Below are 17,957 nucleotides of genomic sequence, written 5' to 3'. Positions count from 1 at the left end.
CACAACCCTCTAGATGGTTTTCTGCAAATTCCCGATAAAGAAATACAGTGATTTATCTAGATTAATTTTAAAGTGATCACTTTAAACAATCAAGCCTTAGTACACACTGTCTAGACACTCCCTGTCCTGTTATTCAACTACATATGACTTGAGAAACTAGGTGGACAAAACAATACCATGGAAGCACAGAGGAACAGGAAGACAGCATTTTAAATGACAAAATGCTCCTCTTTCAGAATACTGATGTATAACAAACAAAAGCAAAATATGAAGGAAGGTGAGGCAAACAAAACCTTTATATTCATTCACCAGCTGTATACAATGAAACACCCTCTTTCACTGTAGATATATATTCTAAAAAGCTCCTTCTAATTCTGTATTGGACCAGATAATTTTTAACCCTTTTTAGAATGACATCAATCTTTATCATCTCACATGACTGGATATACAAATGGCAGAGTATAAAGTCAGGAACAATGAACTGAAAGGATGGCCAAAAGCATGGCATATTTTCAGTTATGCTTTCTTATATAGCTATAGAGCAAAATTTTGACACAAATTTTGCTAAAAAGTTTCCAACACAGATTTAATTTTTGCTGTATCACAGCATTCTGCCAACATCTTGCACAATGACTCTAGTAGAGCCAGGGTGCTCTTGGAGCAGATAGTGCTATATCAGCATCCAAGATCAACCTTAAGCAAGGCAGCTCAGCAGGAATAAACAGTGGTCCAGAACAGCAAGCATCTGCCCCGGGTTTGCAGAAATTGCCACACCACCTACAGATCAGCAGCTGAACTGCTACAGTTTAGAAATGCAAATGCTAAAGGACAACAAAAACCAATTCCACTTCAAACAGGCTAAATTATGATTTTCAGTTGTTCAGGGAAATGCACACGAAATGGAGCTATGATTAGAGCATAGGCACAACCATTACAACCAATTCCACTCATGGACAGAGAGCCCTGAGTCCCTAGGCTAGGGACAAGAAAATATTGGAAGAAAAATCAAGAGATTGAGATGGAAGGATTAAAGAAAAAAAAAAAAAAGAAAGCAATAATTGAGGTTTTCAGGAGAAAGAATGGTGATAGAAAATATCTTGTAGTCCATAGGTTTATAGGACTGTATAGGGATTGCATGTAGACAGCAGTGGAATGGTTCACTCAATACAAAGGTGCAGAAAATACTAGTTCCAAATACTAAAGGGATAGGAAGCAGTTAAACAGGGTCTCTTCCAATCAAAACACAGGAATGCTGCATTTTTGCAGGCATGTTAAATGTTTTGTTTCCTGAAACAGGCCCTCGTTCTTTCCTCAGACACGGGTCAACTCTGAAGCAGACTAACAGAAAAAATCCCAAATGCCTAAACCAAATGTATTCTTTTAAACACTCAGTCTTAACATAACAGTCAGTAATTTTTGGAGATGCTACTCCTAAATTCTTCAGGCAACAAACTGAAGACTTGTCTACATAACCAGCTGAACAGTGACCGTCATTTTACTACGTAATTGCATATGCACAACTGGTACTGTGGTAAGACACTCTGCCTTTCAGTGGAAGGTGAAGTGGAATTTCATTAGTCTGTCCTTTTTTAAATTTTTTGTTAGTTTGTTTTGTATTTATTTAAGAAAAATGTGTCAAACACCTCAAAAAATGCTTGAAGGAGCAGTGGTAGACCTGTATTATTACCACTAACACCCAACCAACATTAAAAGCATTGAAGGTATCTTCAAAATACAGTTATAGCTTGCAAGAGTAGGAGGAGAGTAAAAAGTTCCTTGACTTTGCAATTTCTGTAGCAAATGCATTTCACTCAGATTCCTTTCCAAGGTCACACTTGATAGTAAAATCAAAAGCAAGTTTTTAAAATTGAAACCAGTTAGCAACAACTGTATTCTGTAATAAATACTACATTTTATTTAATGGAAATTTTATTCTTTTATTATGTGAAAATAATAGTTTTTTAAAAACCCACTAACTCATTTTGTTAATGCTGAAAAACAGCTTTCCTCCTAAGGGAGGGAAAACAGTTGTTCATTGGACAGGTTTGCCACCTACAGCAAAAGGGAACATCTGCTCATCATCAAAGGACATCTGTAGTGATTCAGAAAGTTGCTGGTACAGAAATATGGAACCTTGCATTTGTTGAGGAGTTTGAAATTCATTAGGAATACCCTGACATGAATTAGGGCAAGAAGGAGAAGGGCGAAAAAGAGCAGATACAGCATGGAGATAATTATGTAGACCTTAAGAGGGCTTGATCTGGCCACCTGTACACATCATTCCATTTCACAGCTACCTCTGTGCTGAACACAATACACATGAGTAACGCATGGAGAGAATACTGCTCTCCTTAATTACTGTTCCATTAAAACTTCCAGTTATATACTGCTGTTATAGCTTTCTTCCTTAATTAAGGGTTTGGGTTTTCCCCCTAATGTCTCTAAAATATTCAGTTTACCTCTATCCTTGTCATCAGCTAAACAAACAGCTCCTCAATTTTCATGTCATAACCATTTTCTCCAACACCATCTCACTGTCTCTTCTATATGCTCTCTCAAAGTACCATGCATGCTGCATAGAGGTAAAAGTCATTTCCTCTACAAGCAGCATATCCTTTTCAGACAGCCCTGAACTGAGAATTGCAGGAAGTTGTTTCTCTGCTTTGGCTTCTTAAGTATTTTGTCTTTTTAAGAAGAAAGACATAGCCCTTTTCTCATGTGAAGTGGGTTTAAACAGAAACAGGCTTTCCTCTACAACTTCCAGTGCATTCCTATTTTTTAATTTTAAACAAAAGAACTTTATATTCTTCGACCACAGATCATGTAACTAACACAAACTAATGTACTTCTTGTGTTCTTGTTTCTATGTCCAGACTGGGATGAGGGAAGGACTCAGAAATAGATCTGGCACCATATGAAGTAGTTGGAAAAGTTCCTCAGAATGTGAAAGAGAAAAACGGGATACTACTGTATTCCAAAGGGAGGTAAAAACTGAAGTTTCTACTGTACAAAGCATAGTTTCAGTACACTAAAATCCTGATTTTCAGCACTTCATGAAAGCTGTTTGACAAGAAAATGCAGTTTTCTTCACACTTTACAACAGCAAAAAACATGTATCTTTGCTGGTTTTTCCTCAATAATTTTCTGTAATTTAAAAACTGGTACAAATCTGATTTCCATACTAACTCTGTGTTCAAGGGTGCTTTTTTAAATTGTGTTTTGTTTTGGCGGGGTTTGTTTTAAGTTTGATATTTTAATTGTTTACCTTTAAAGTTCTGTCCTTTGCAGAAAAGTTATTTTACTTGCTTTACAATATTTTAATTTCACACAGTATTGTGTCTCTTTGTGCTTACATGTCGTTTTCTCCTTAAAAGAAAACAAACCCTGCCAAAACAGATTTTAGACATACATTTTAACTCTTCTGAAAAGAACTTCCATCAGTTCACACTGCATTGCTGAAATTTAAGAAAATAGTCTGTATCATTACAGATTAGATTGTGGCTAATTTTATGTTCTATTTTAAGAGTTTTAGAATGTAATACTATGTTTATATGTAAAACTGTCAGAGCACTTAGTATAATGAAAACATTATCCTTGTCTTATTGCAAGACTTACTGGCTCTTAAGTCACTTTCCCTTGCCCTTACCAAAACCCAAACTGACAACTGCAGCAAACAATGACCTGGAAGATGGCCAGAATTCTGGATCTATTTCTGTAAAGCAGAGGTCTGCTGTGGACTGACACGGTAAGTATCAACCCCTGTAACAAACTGGTGCCACTAGAAAGCAAAGGTTTGCATGTCCTCAGTGGATAATCAAACTTATTAATTCTTAATTCTCCATGCTGAAAAAATTAAGGGCTTCTTTACAGCAAAAGAGTAGAGAGATTTGGTTACATAGGGACTGTCTCGAATAGAAAAGCATGTAACTGAGAAAGGTTAAGTGGAAAACCTCGGGAACTAACTGGTGGCTCTGGCACAGTTAACAGACTGTCAAAGTGAAAGAGCCCTGATAACAGACCACAAATGCAAATCTATTACACAAAGACTTCACATTAGCCCTTACTGTTTCAGATCTAATCAACAGCTATTTAGCAAAACCATTTTTTTTAAAAAAGGTAGTTTTGTCAAAGAAAATATTCTTGAAGGTTTTGATACTGAAAAGGGAATATAACTTAAAGATATCTTCTAATGGACTTCTATTTTGCATCAGACAAGTCTGAACTCCTGATCACAATCTTTTAGATACAAATGAAAAAAAAAATCACAAATGAATAAGTAGGTTAACAGAACCAATGAACATCATCTGCATACAGACTGGTACAACACCAGTGCCCTACAGGAATGAGCAGAAGCAGCTGCCAGCTTTCCAAGCGAATTTTCTATGGGTGCTTGCAGGCTCAGAGTTACACTGGTAAACTCTTAAGAAATACTTTCACAACAATTCACATGTGCTCCAGAACTTAAGTTTTTATTTAAGCAACTTCAAACACTTCCATAGTAATGCATATATTTTCATTCTGAACTGTCAAAGCTAAACCCACACAGACCATTCCTTTGCAACCAAGTGGTCAGAGCCTCCCTTTTGTCTACCCTGGGGCTTTGATCTGGCTCCAGCCCTCAGCCTTGCAATTCAGCAGCCCTGGCCACTGCTGAACTCTGCAAGTCGAGTGTAGCATTAGTCAAAATATGAAAGCAGAATAACTCTTCCCCCTCTGCTCCTGACCAAAACATAACTTGTTCAGGGTTAAGTCAAGAGTGACAGAACATGGGGTCCTTACACTGCATGCAATCCACATCCAGATCCCTGAGTTACATGAGCAGTGACATGTTCTCTGCAGTTAGACTAACTGGGAAAGAAAAAAAAATCTAAAACTCTTGCAAAAAAAAAAAAAAAAAAAAAAAAAAAAAAAAAAAAAATCTTTGCACATCCACCAAAACTCCAGGCAGCTACTTTTGTTGTAGCTCCTCATTTGCTGTCACTTTAACAATGATAAAACATTTTTCATTTATGACTGATGTTGATGATGTGCAACACCAATGAATGCCATCCAGCTGAAGCATTAGGGCTAACTGCCAGTGAAATACATTTCTTAAATTAAAATCCCTTTAAACGAATGTAATCTCTGTTTAAGTGAATTAATATTAAACAATATATTAGAATGGATGTCCAATGCAGTCCATTTCATTCTGTCCCATGTAATTTGACTTTTCCCTTTCAAAGACTATTTACATGAGATGTCCAGTGCTAACCAATCACCAAGAATAACAAAACAAAATAATAATATAAAAACTATACACTTTAGATACTCTATTTTCTTGCATTTTGCAAGCATTCTCTCCATGGTTCTAGAGATAAAAGAAGTATAGTTTTAGATATCAGATGCAAATAAAATAATTCATGAGAAACAATGTATTTCCTTTTTTTCTTTACTCTGGATTAATAGATTAGAAACCTGTAACTTCTACTCTACAAAAAAGTGAAAAAGGAGAGGGGAAAAAGCCCAACCCACCAAGAAAGCAAATATCTTAAGAATTCAGCCCTATAAGAAAATTTTGAACCCATAGATTAATTTGATTTACTTGCATACAGTACGATGTTACAGAAATCATTACATATTTGGAGATTTTAGCTTTTTAAAAAAATACATAAATTTCAAAATTCAGACCGAACCTTCAAATTCAACAGGTTTAGTCAAACACCAACATATTTAATATCAAAATGAAAAGTGAATATTGTTAAAGTAGGTCATTATGAAGGGTAACATACCTAGCTGTCTTAATTATTTATAGAATGCTCAAAGCACTGTTTTAGCAAAAGGACATATAAACCAAGATCTGATGTTTGAAAGATTACTAGCACAAACTTTTATAAATTACCATTTAAAAATCACAGAATTTTAGTTGGATGTTGAAGTCTGATCAAACAGTGCATATATATATAAGAATAATGCAATATTATTTCCACTTTAATGACCCTAAAAATTGCAATTAGATGGTAATTGACTGGGGATTGCTTATATATATATATATACAGAGAGAGAGAGAGAGAGAGAGAGAGAGAGAAAGGGAGATTTTTTCTGGAAAATCATTGTACAGGCAATACCTGACTCTGTAAGGTACACAAAGCATACAGGAAGACAAGGCAACAGAGCAGGTTGCTAAAAACTCAGACATTGACCAAATCAACACCGGGGAATTGTACGAGACTCTCAGGCACTTCCCAGAACTGAGAAGAAAAAACCAAATGGAGCGGGATGGGGTAAACACTTCCTACAGGAAGAAAGGAATACATCTCAAAAGAATAAACTCCATGAAACCAGATAGTTACATTTGCTTCAAGATATATACTGCAGCAACATAATGATGAAAAGCAGATTACCTTTGCTCACACACTGCTAAGTCTCAATCTTTACAATTCTTCTCAGCATTTCTAAGCAAGAATAATATTTCTTACTATTTAGAGGTCTCCTAAAGGCTTTAACCTCTACTAAAAAAACCTTATACTTGTGACATGCATAAATGTGTCATATATTGTATTTTCTTTTAACAAATAATTTAATGAATTCTGATTTAGTCACCTGAATTTCACAGAATTTTCTCTGGTTCTCAAATTACAAAAAAAGGCTGAATGGAGCCAAACTGAAGCAGATCAGAGAACCAGAGACAGGACACTGGACTGAAGTGGCAAAGAGCAGTTATCTACTAAAGAGTTTCAGAAAAAAAATAAAACAGAAACAAAACCAAAACCCAAACCACAAGAAATGCATTTCCCCTCAGCATTCCTATAACTGATCACTAGCCTAGCATTCATGAGCTTTCCAAGACAAAAATCATTTATTGTAACTTCAAATTTGGTAGGCCTTAATAGATGTTATTTCCTAGACTTTTTCATATATGTTTACATCTTTTTCACCCTCTGTCCCTATACAAAGGAATTTTAAAGCTTTCAGTATCTTTCCACATTAAAGTTTTACTCTCATCTTAGTCATTCCCATATCTAAATCTTCTATACACAGACTATAGCAATGAGACTCCTAAAGCTGCAATGGTATTTAATAAAATGGTATGTCACTGCTTCACAAAAGACACAAAATTTTTTATATATACTTATGCAGACTCATTTGCATTTTTTACTAAATTTAACCTGAATTGTCACCAATGGCAGGATACTTTCCTAAAAGAATACAAATCATTGCACTCTAAGCTATTTTGTAAAAGACATTTAAAAGATTCCATCTAATGTACACTACTCTTAATTTGTTAAAAATAAAAGTCACAGGCCTTTGTGCTATCGATCCATTTAGCTTCATATTAGGTGCTTTATATTGTTCAGTATCTTCTGATCCTTACTAAAAGTGGCATTATACTAATTTAAATATTTTTAGACTATATGGTGCCTGACTTACACTATTGCCTTGGAGGACGCAACTCTCAGTCTTGTACCATAATTAAATTTTTGACATTTCTCTTTGGCTAGTAGACAGCCAGCAGTCTATACTTCACAACCAGGCACCTCGATTCATGACTATTCTATTATTTTGGCTTACTGGAGAACTGCTGCTTTGGATGCCCTGGTAAAATAGCAGGAAAATTAACTAATACTCCCTTTCCTTGCCTCAAGTCATAACCATGAAACCAAGGCCATACCTGTTTATTGTCGTTGACCAAAGACTAAAATGTAGAGCAAAAAAAAAAAAAAAAAACGAACAAACTGGTCGAATACACCTTGAAGGCCTACTGAAAGTACTCTAAATTAAAGAACAAGAGAAAATTCTATCCTTCTCCTGGATGTGAAACTGCAGAAAATTCTCTTCTGGATAGTCTTTCAGTCTCCAGTGTGCAGAGGCTAAGAGCAATAAACAAAATAAATAATTTTTCCTTCAGGAAGATGCTGAACATAGCTGACCTGAGATTTCCTGCCCTATCCCCTCAGATAGTTTGTTGGCAATAGCTAACACAGCTCCCCTGAACACATGGGAAATATGGCAATTATTATTCTGGGAGAACGGTCACTGAGGACAAAACGATGTGCAGTACTTCACTGCTCAAGCTGTGGGATGGTGCCTGCATGAGAAGCCACCTCAGCAACCAGTCTGTCTTACGTGGGCACCTTATTTTTTTTTAATCTCGTTCTGAAGATTAGTCAAAGAAAGAACTGCAGAAGAAAGGGCATAGAACATATGTTTTGGAAGCCACTTGAGGCAGCAGAGAAAGGATTAAGGCAAGGAGGTGACCACACCAGAAGACAGACTTCAAATAATCTGCTGTATACTTCTCATGCTTTACAGTGGGAATATGTATGGAAATACCTTATTCTTCTGCCCTAAAAAAAGGCCTTGTTTTTGTATCTCATGCACCTAAGAATATCTGCATAATGACAAAATCTTGTGGATGTATCCAAAACAGACAAGCTGAAGAGTATTGTTACACCTTTCCCTAATTACACAGTCACTCACACACTGTCACACTGCGTTCTCCCAAACTTGGAGGATGGATGAGTGGGAGCTGTGCTTCAACAGCTGAGATACACACAATAGGAGGGGACGAGGACGACATGAAAACATCCCCAGCAAATTTAGTCTGTCCTACAGCCAGTAAACAGAAACCTTAGATTAGATAAGAATGTCTGCTTGACATAGCTTATGGCTTGCAACTTACAGCAGTCATCCAATTATTAAGAAAGCTGAAGGTAAAAAACGTTGTAAATAAATTGCAAGCAACATAAATTCAAAATCTAGAACAGATCAGATCAAAATCATTCAGAATGTTTTGCAGACTAAAGCAAAACTAGAAATATTCAACATACTTTAGCCAGGAAATCTGAATTCAGAGAGGTACTTAGTTTCTTTAGAATGTGCTTTCCTCTTATGTTTCAACTGAGGAAGTAGCTAAAAGCCAACACAGAGCAAGCCACAGCTGGCCCAATACAGCTACTTATGAAGAGTGGTACATTCTGAGTGAGGCAAGGGGATGCATCTGACTTCTGAAGTCGCTTAGATAGCTACACAACTATTCTTCATTTCAAGTCTAGATAATTACTATGTTGCAGAAAATAACTCATGAAGCAGCAGATGGTGCAACATGGTAACACCTGTTCCTTTAAACACCAATACAAAACAAGAGAGCAATAGCCGTTTTCCTTTGAAAGGAAAGAATTCAGCTTTGGAGGACAAGATACATAAATACCACCAGACTGTGGGCAGAACCCAAAATAATCCATTCAGCATTCTGTGCTAAACACGGAATGCAGTTGCCCTTGACCCAGCCCTGTTCACGTGTTGATAAACTGTCAGAAGCAACACACGCATTTACAGGATTGAAGCGCCCAAAAGATACTCCAGAGCAAGCTTCTTTTTTCAAGGACAGCTTGATGACAATGACTTACATTTTTACAAACATATGCAACTGACAGATATCTTGGAATGGTTAACTAGGTTTGTTTTTGTTTCCCCCTGTTTTTTTTCATTAGGCAATTATGCCGTATAATCACAATTTCTAATTCACTGGTCAGGTTAAATGGCAGTTCACATGGAACTGCGGCCGCCCTTCAGGGCTTGTGTGTCCTCCTTTACCAAGTAGCAAACCAAGTGTTTTAAATCTGGCTGTATAGAAGCTCATTCACATCTACGCTAGTGAGCACTACTGGAGCTCTTACCTTGAAAATGTACACAAATAAAAATTGTTACTGTAAGAACGTAAAGGAAATGGATTCAGGAGTTACAGGCACCATTTGCGTTCGCCAGTCACTTTGATTCATGCGCAGCAACTTAGCACTTTGTGTATTCTATAGCATAATTCACATGGGAAGAACACCACTTTTTCGCCTCTCTCCACAGTTCCCAAAGCAATTCCACCTTCAGACGGAAACGTCCGTGTCTCAGTACAAAAGCGCCGAGCGAAGCATCCCGCGGGGTCCTGCAGCCCCCGGCACATTGCTGCAGTCTCGCCCCGCCAGCCCCACCATGCCGGGCAGGGGTCTTCCCCCGCTCGCCGGGTGGGTTCTCTCGCCGGGGCTGAGCCCCGAGTCCGCCTCCTGCCCCAGCGCCCAGCTGATAATTCCAAATTCCCGGTCTTTCCCACGCCGGGTCCCGCGGCCCCCGCTGACCCGCTCCCTTCCCCCCTCCCGGCCGCCTCACCGATAAGGACGCGGAGGTGCTTGAGTCGGGTAAGTGGGTCCTTGCGGGTGTCCAGCACCTTCTGCGTGGATTTCCGCACGTCCCCGTGCGGCTTCTTGGAAAACATCCCGCCGGGCCCGGCCTCGGGCCCGGCCCCGGCGCCGAGCTCCAGAGGCGGACAGCGGCCTCCGGATCTGCCCGCTCTGGGGCCCCTACATAGCCAGAGGCGGCAGCGCCGCCTCCACCTCCTCCTCGTCCTGACTCCCGACTGCGATGCGGCGAGGGCGGCGGGGCGCGGCGCGGAGCCAACTCCCCGCGGGCCGGGGGGCCGGGCTGGGCCTGGACTCCCCCTTCTTCCTCCCTCGCTTTCCTCCCGCTGCTTCACGACAGCCGTCAGGTACGACCCCAGTCGTCCCCATGGCAACCGCGTCGAGACGTCACGGCGGCGCGGCCCCGCGCACCTCCGAGGCGCGCCAGGCGGGGCCGCGCCGCCCGCGCTCCCCCGCAGCCCTGGCCGAGGATGGAGAGCGGGCGTCGGAGCAGGACATTTGGGGACCCGCTGCAGGATCCTCTGCGCAGCTCGGCAGCAGTAACTGGTGTGGGAAACTGTACTTCTGCTGTTTGTAAGTAAAGTGTTAAGTTATCCCATTACACAGCTACTCTGGCTGTACAGAGACACTGCAGTGTAAGGAGGCAGTGAGGAAATAAAATCCAGGTGAGGACCGTATTCACCACGGCATTGACTCCAAACCTTTTACTCAAGCCTCAGTTGTGCAACCAGCAATGATGTGTCTCATAGTTCCTCTTTCCACACTGATCCTCAAAGTGCTGCAACTCCTCATGCCGAGCTCCTGCCCAAAGTTGCTTCTCCCCGATTGCACTGCCTACGCCTTCAGCTGCAGTGCTGGCATCGAGGCCGAACCATCAGGCACGTCGGGGTCCAGCACGAAGGGCTGAAGCATCCTCATTTCATCTGCGCTCTGTTAGGATGGTCATGTCCCTTCTGCTCCTACAGCAAAGCCAAATGAGCTCAAGAGAATGCGTTTGGCTCAGTCCCACCATGCACAACCTCACAGCGAGGCCAACAACAGCCAGGAAAATCGATGAGGTGCCATATCAACTCTTGCTGAGGATCGAGTTACTTGCATCGAAAAAGTCCCAAGTTTCTCCTAAAAGTTTGTTTGCATTCAAGAGACAGAGAATTCTTGGACTTTCCAAAAGACATCTGCTGTAGTATCACTTAAGATTCTTTCCAGTATCTCTTTGCTGGGACATTTTTAAACAGTCACTGGTTCTCTGTTTTGGATTGAGGGTCACTTCTGTGAGCTGAGAGTCTGATTGGAACAGCTGGAGTTTTTCATATTGGAAATATTTCATTATTTGAGACTTGTTTTAAAATTCCAAGAATTGTCAACATTGACAGACCTGTCACATAAATAACATAATGCAAGTGTTTAAAATAATGATCAGTAACAGTAAATGTTAGAAGCACAAGGGCAGTGGGAACATAGGAGGGCATCAGTGAGGGACTCAGTGTTGTCTGCTTGCTTATGTGGTCTGCCCCAAAGCATTTAAAATATTCTACCATCTCTGTAAATGAGATCTGAAGATTAGCAATGTTAGGTAACAGCTAGTATTACAATTATTTAGTTTACTATAACGCAGTAAGTACATTTTAGCTCTCTAAGATCTGACAATGATACATTGATATATGTGCTTTGTTTTCTAAATTTCATTAATTCTAAACTCAATTCTGCATATTGAAAATCTTTGATATATCTTTTCTTTGGATAATATGCTTGCTTTTCTGTTAATTTTTAGATCTTTAACTCGAGAGAAGATTAAAAATAATAGAGTAAGACATCACTAAAATATTAAATGGCAGGAGGGAGTGGTGTTAACCAAGATAATAATGGCTTCTATAGATAACCTCCTTGTGCAGGCACACCGGGCAGGAAGGGCATGTTCTGTGCACTGGAAAAGCCATGATCTTGCAAAGGCTTTGACTTTGAAGCATGTGACTTCGGTTCTTTGAATATGCATGAAGGACAAGTTTAGAAAAGAGCAGGATTAGTTAGGCAGAGGTTAGGTTCTGCTGCATTCCAGGCTGCTATTACTGTGTCCAATTCTTTGCATTTCCACTCTGAAGAAAGAACTTTTAAAATATTTCTGTCCAGATGCATGGGGACTGTCATAACTAAGTGTAACTGAACTTTTAGAGGATTACTGTAGACAATTAAATGCTCAGAACTTTATTCCCTTCTGTGAGCTGTCATCAAGCCTGACAGAGTTCAGAAAGCATTCAGATAATACTCTCAGGCACATGGTGTGCCTCTTGGGGATGGTCCTGAGCAGGGCCAGGAGTTGGACTTGATGATCCTCCTGGTGGGTCCCTTCCAACTCAGCAGATTCTGTGATCTCTACAGGGCCCCGTAGGACACTTAAAGTAGTAGGGGGGCAATTGGATCACATTCATACCATCAGAAAACTTCTCCCAGTTTATCTAGGATTTGTGATTTCCTAAGATTTCAGCTGTTGCCAAATACTTCAGAAAACATATAGGTATTTTTAAATATATACTAGAGAGCAAACACCCTTCAGTTGTGGCCTAATTCAACAGTTCAACATGCCAAATGGATAGATTATGTTTTGAATTCTTGGATACACCTACAGATATCTAAGTTTCTGGAATTCTTGCCTTACTAATATTTACATCACATAAAGGTACGTGATTAAAAGTGAGCTAAAATTACTCAGATCATCAGTATGAGGGTTGTCTTGCTTTTGAGAAAGAAGGCTCTTTAAATTGTGCTGTGGACCTCTGAGTATGTGGCTTTGCCCGTGCAGCAGTATTCCTGTTCAATCGTGAGTAATAAATTTTTATTTAATCAGCAACTTTATGAAAAAGGCCCCCAAAACTAGATATTTAAGTTTGAGTAGTCAAAACCACAGTTCTGTACAATTTAATACTCTAGTGTAACATATTGATACTAGATGTTTGCTACTTTCACCTAAGCAGTCAAATATCAGGATCCTCTAATATATTTCTAGTATAATAATAATGGAACAGCCAGCTGTCCCTTCAACAAAATCCTCTTCCTATGAAGATGATGGTTCCCGTGACTTCCCATTGCATTTGCAGAACTCTGTATCTCACAGATAAAATCTGGAATTTGTATACTTCTGTGCTTAAGGGAAGGAGCTTTCCAGAGTTTATACTCTGCTTTTGTGTTGTTAGCAGTGTATCAGCATTAATAGCTCTGTTATACAAAGCCAGAACACTGCAGTCTTTCCAAGCACTGAAGATCACAAGTTTGAATAATTTTTTCCAAGAACTACAGAACTCATGAAGCCAGATTTCCTCCAAATTTGTATTCTAGCCACTGAAAGCCACGAGTCACCTCCCTTCACAACCATAAGCCTTTCTTTGTTTAGTCCTCCCCTACCTGTTCGGGATGGGCAAGAGGCTGGACTGCAGTTAAGTCTTAACTACATGTGTAGTTTATCCCATCCTCAGCCCAGGGAGATATCTTCTGTCAATGGGCCATTGAGTCTCACGCATGACTGATGAAATTACATCATCCCATTGTGAGAAGCTCTGCGCAGGGGGAGGAGCCAAGCATTCCTACCTAGATAAAAATCTGAGATTTGGAACGCCAGGAGAGCTTTTTTTCCACTGGATTCCCAGAGGAAGACCAGGCCCATCTACACCAGCACTGGACCTTCAGAGGAAAACTACAACCTTCTAAAGGATCACTGCTTCAACAGACCCACGTCTGTCACTCCAGGAGGACTGCAGCCACCATTTAATGGGAATGCTGCCAACACCCTGACCAATAGGGTGTCAGGTTGTATTCTGACTCTGACAGTGGGTTTTTTTTTTTTATTACTGCATTTTTATTTTAATTTTCCTAGTAAAGAACTGTTATTCCTATTCCCATATCTATGCCTGAGAGTCCCTTAATTTCAAAATTATAATAATTCAGAGGGAGGGGGTTTACATTTTCCATTTCAAGAGAGGCTCCTGCCTTCCTTAGCAGACACCTGTCTTTTCAAAACAAGACACTGTCCCTTGGACAAAAGCTAAGTGAACACATATCCCTCTCTGGGACATTACTAGGTTTTTGTTCCAAATGCTGTTTCACAAGACATGCAGAAACTTGGTATCTTTAATACTCATGCTCTCATGTAATATAAGATCAAAATCAGACAATGGCTTCAAAAGTAGCAGGGAGAGTGCAATTGAAAAAAAAAAAAAAACCAACAAACCTCACACCAACCAAATAAACCACCAAAACCAACAGACAACCATTACCTAAGTTTTGTTTCCTTAGCATGCTAGGACTGCGGCAGCCATGCTCAAAGAACAGAAGGTGTAAAGGGTCTGCCATGACCAGAAACTTTCATACATGTAGAAGTTATTTAAAATTGGTGTAATCATTACTAGTTCCTGGCCAGCAGTGCCAGAGAACTTAGACTTTTGCTATGCAAAGTCACCTCCAACTCACAATGTTTGAGTTCTAATGTAAGCACTAGCACCCATATCTGATAGGAAAGAGCTTTTGAAATGTGAATACTCTGATACAGTGGAAGTTGCAACAACTTTTCTTTTAACCAAAAGTACTCAAACACTCAACCACTGAGATGTTTTATTTTTCTTTCCCAACTTCTGAAATAGTTTTGCAATATTGACAAATGCACAAAAGAAACCCTGTACATGTCTGCCAGCCTCTTGGGGAGAGAGAATTTTGTACAGATTATTTCCTTTCTATCAAAGGAAATATTTTGCCCCGATGTCTCCTGTTATGTCACCCGCAGGAGGAAAATGGATATTTTAAAAATAGGTCATATCTCTTTGTGTTTCTTTTGATTGGTACAACTTTACACCTTTTGCAGCATATATCAAAGTATTTTGCCTAAAAAAAACCCATGATCTGAGGAATGAACATCATCCAACAGCCTTCAAACATAGCTCATAACTGGCACTCCATGACTGCTACTTTAAATTGCTGCTGATCTTGACCTGCATGCAAATAGTCTTTTCAGAGTTCTTGTGACCTACCTCCTAATATTCCACTTTCAAATTGAGGGTGAAGAATTAGATTTAATAAAGTATCCAGTGTATAATTTTTTTAGTGATAGAAAGTGAAATAATTTTGTTTGCTAGAGTCCAGACACCCCAGGGCAACCACTTCTTTCTGGCTAAGAGGTTGCTCTTCTGTCACCTTGGGAGGACCTCACCCCAACAACCAGACTTGTGATGATCAGTCCAAGACATGCTACATCTTTGACATGGGAAAGACGCCTAATGAGAAGTTATTTCCAACTCATTAAGATATAGTGCACTATATTGCACACATGGTAAAAGTTCTTTTGACCCTGCTTCTCCTTCAAGGTTTCATCTGTACCAGTATCCTAATGACTCACATTATGTATATACTTCTGGTTTCTCCCTTTACAATCTTCTTCTTGTCAGAAATACTCAGTTACTATGCAACTACTCACTACAACAAAAGCTGGCAATCAGGTTTATAATCTGAAAGTTAGGAACTGCTTTTCAGAATCTAAAGTGATAAATACTCACTGCCTCCATTCCATAAATTAGGTGTAAAATTATAGCTTTCCTTCCTAGCTTTTTCTAAAAGTGTCTCAAATTGGGAAAGGAGATACCAACATCTGTACTAGTCAGCATTTTATTAATAGTAATTGTTATTGCATCCAAATTTTTTCAATTCCAGTTTTGAATTTTGCATGGTTGCCAACTGTCCCTGCTAATGGTCTCTTTCTGATTGTTGAAAAATACCACAAAAAAAACCACCAGCTGTTAATCCCCACCTCCCCATTAAATGCAGAACCGAGCAGATGAGGATGATGACAATCACCTTCTTAATATTTATTTTACTGTAATGAAAGGCATAAGTCATGATCCAGAAAAAAAAAAAATCACACCTTTATAGGCACGTAACACTTGCATTTGCTTATATTGATGAAATGGTAATTCCAGAGACTGGTCGTCTGGTGGTTGGCTGGATTCATAGATGTATTTATACACAAAAATCTTTGCAAGTCCTCTAACAGGCCAGATAGAATTTCTTCTTTCCCCACTCCTTCTAGCATTTGCCTCTAGAGAGCTGATTAAGATAGGTGTTGCCACTTTATATGTTAAGGGCTTAAAAGTGATCTGATAAATTAGCTTTATAGTCTGGAAATAAACTAAAAGCTGCCATACACCCTGTGCCCATATGTAGTGCCAGAAGTACCCTTTGCTCTTATGTTTTCTAGCACTCCATTTGGACAGTCAAGTTAACTTCAGCCAGTACATTTTTTTTCTCCACACAACAGATTGCTTTAGCTGGGTAATCCCCCCCTCTCCTGGCTATAAACAGAATAGAACCATGTAGAGTTGTGTGTTATTAAAAAAAGTTTCTGTCTTAACTCCTCATCTTGGTTGCTTATTTCCACCAGGGCATGAGAACTTTGATTTCCTTCTGGGGTTTATTTTTAGCTCCTTTAGACCTAGTTCCAACTGTTTGAATAGGAAATTACAGTCAAGCCAAAGGTTTCCTGTTTTCCTGCCATTCCTTTCCCTGCAACTATTTCCAGTAGTTTGGGTTTTTTTTGTGGTTTTTTTTTTGTTTGTTTGTTTTGTTTTTTTGTTTGCTTTTTTTTCCCTAGTCCAGAATCTTTGATTTCTAGTCTTTTTATCTTGCTAGTCCAAAAGACAACACTTGAATTGGGGATTGTTAGACATTCTTACTTCTGGTTTTGTGTTTTGGGTGTTTTCTTTTCTTTTTTTTTTTTTTTCCTTTCTGAATTCCTATGGATATCTTAAAAAAAAAAATTCAGATCCAGCTGGTGAAATGTCTAGGTTTTCTTCTGGGATGTCTCCTGGTGTTGTTTCAGGCCATCTCCTAGCTCCTTTCAGCTATGACTGATCATGACCATTGACTATCAGTCATCACTACTAACACTTTAACCAGGCTACCTCAAAAGAATACCAGACTGGGGAAAAAAAAAAGTACCTTGGTAACTACTTTGGTCAGTTTTTAAAGCTATGTGAACCAGCACTTGGCCAGGCTTCGGGGACTCACAAGTTTCCTGGGAAAAACCTGGGGACAAGTTCAGCTGCTCTTGCTCCATGAAACAGCCAGAGCCACGTTTAAAAACGCTGGGCCAGGCCAGCCCGGTGCCTTAGGCCGAGGTCCGGCCCGGCCGCAGCACGCCCCACCCCGCACGGCCGGCCCTTCCCTCCGCACGGCCGGCGGTGCCGGGAGCGCGGCGAGGAGCGCAGGCAGCAGGAAGAGGCGGCTTCGGCAGCTGCAGCTGCCCACTGCTGCGGATCTAGGAAAGCGCTCAGGATTCCCACGTGGGCTACAGTTCTTTTACAAATCGTAGGTTTGTATTAGATGTTAGGAAGACATTCTTTACTGTGAAGGTGATGAGGAACTGGAGTGGGTTATCCAGAGAAGCTGTGGATACCCCATCCCTGAAGTGTTCAAGGCCAGGTTGGATGGGGCCCTGAGCAACTAGTGGAAAGTGTCCCTGCCCATGGCAGGGGGTTGGAGCTAGATTATCTTTAAAGCCCTTTCCTTCTGAAACCATTCTGTGGATCTATGCAGAAAAGATGAAAATTGTAATGGGTATGGAGAAAGCATGCCAAGTTGTGTTGTGTCCCTGGGTGACTACAAAGCCAGAGACAGCAAGAAGAGAAGGGATGGAGTTTGCACACTGAAGGGTGGGAGGTCAGTTATGCCTAGTTTTTCTCTCAGTGCTCTTGGAGAAGAGGTGGCACACCTACATACACTCTTCTTGGAGGAGATGCAGGGAAATTACTTGCATTG

General features: G+C 40.0%; 1 protein-coding gene across 2 annotated transcripts in view; it reads right to left on the bottom strand.

Annotated features, from left to right (window-relative positions):
• The window catches only part of RALGAPA1 (Ral GTPase activating protein catalytic subunit alpha 1), a 131,318-nt gene extending 120,843 nt beyond the window's left edge, over window positions 1–10,475 (bottom strand). For both annotated transcript variants that reach the window (XM_053944606.1, XM_053944607.1), the window contains exon 1: window positions 10,138–10,475. In XM_053944606.1, the coding sequence (XP_053800581.1) occupies window positions 10,138–10,243 (106 nt within the window). In that variant the 5' untranslated portion in view covers window positions 10,244–10,475. The remainder of the gene's footprint in view (window positions 1–10,137) is intronic.
• Between the last annotated feature and the right edge of the window lie 7,482 nt (window positions 10,476–17,957).

Source organism: Vidua chalybeata, chromosome 6, assembly GCF_026979565.1.
Source record: "Vidua chalybeata isolate OUT-0048 chromosome 6, bVidCha1 merged haplotype, whole genome shotgun sequence".
Taxonomy (NCBI): domain Eukaryota; kingdom Metazoa; phylum Chordata; class Aves; order Passeriformes; family Viduidae; genus Vidua; species Vidua chalybeata.
Note: the sequence above shows the minus strand (reverse complement) of the source record. Positions and strands in the feature narration are given on the sequence as shown.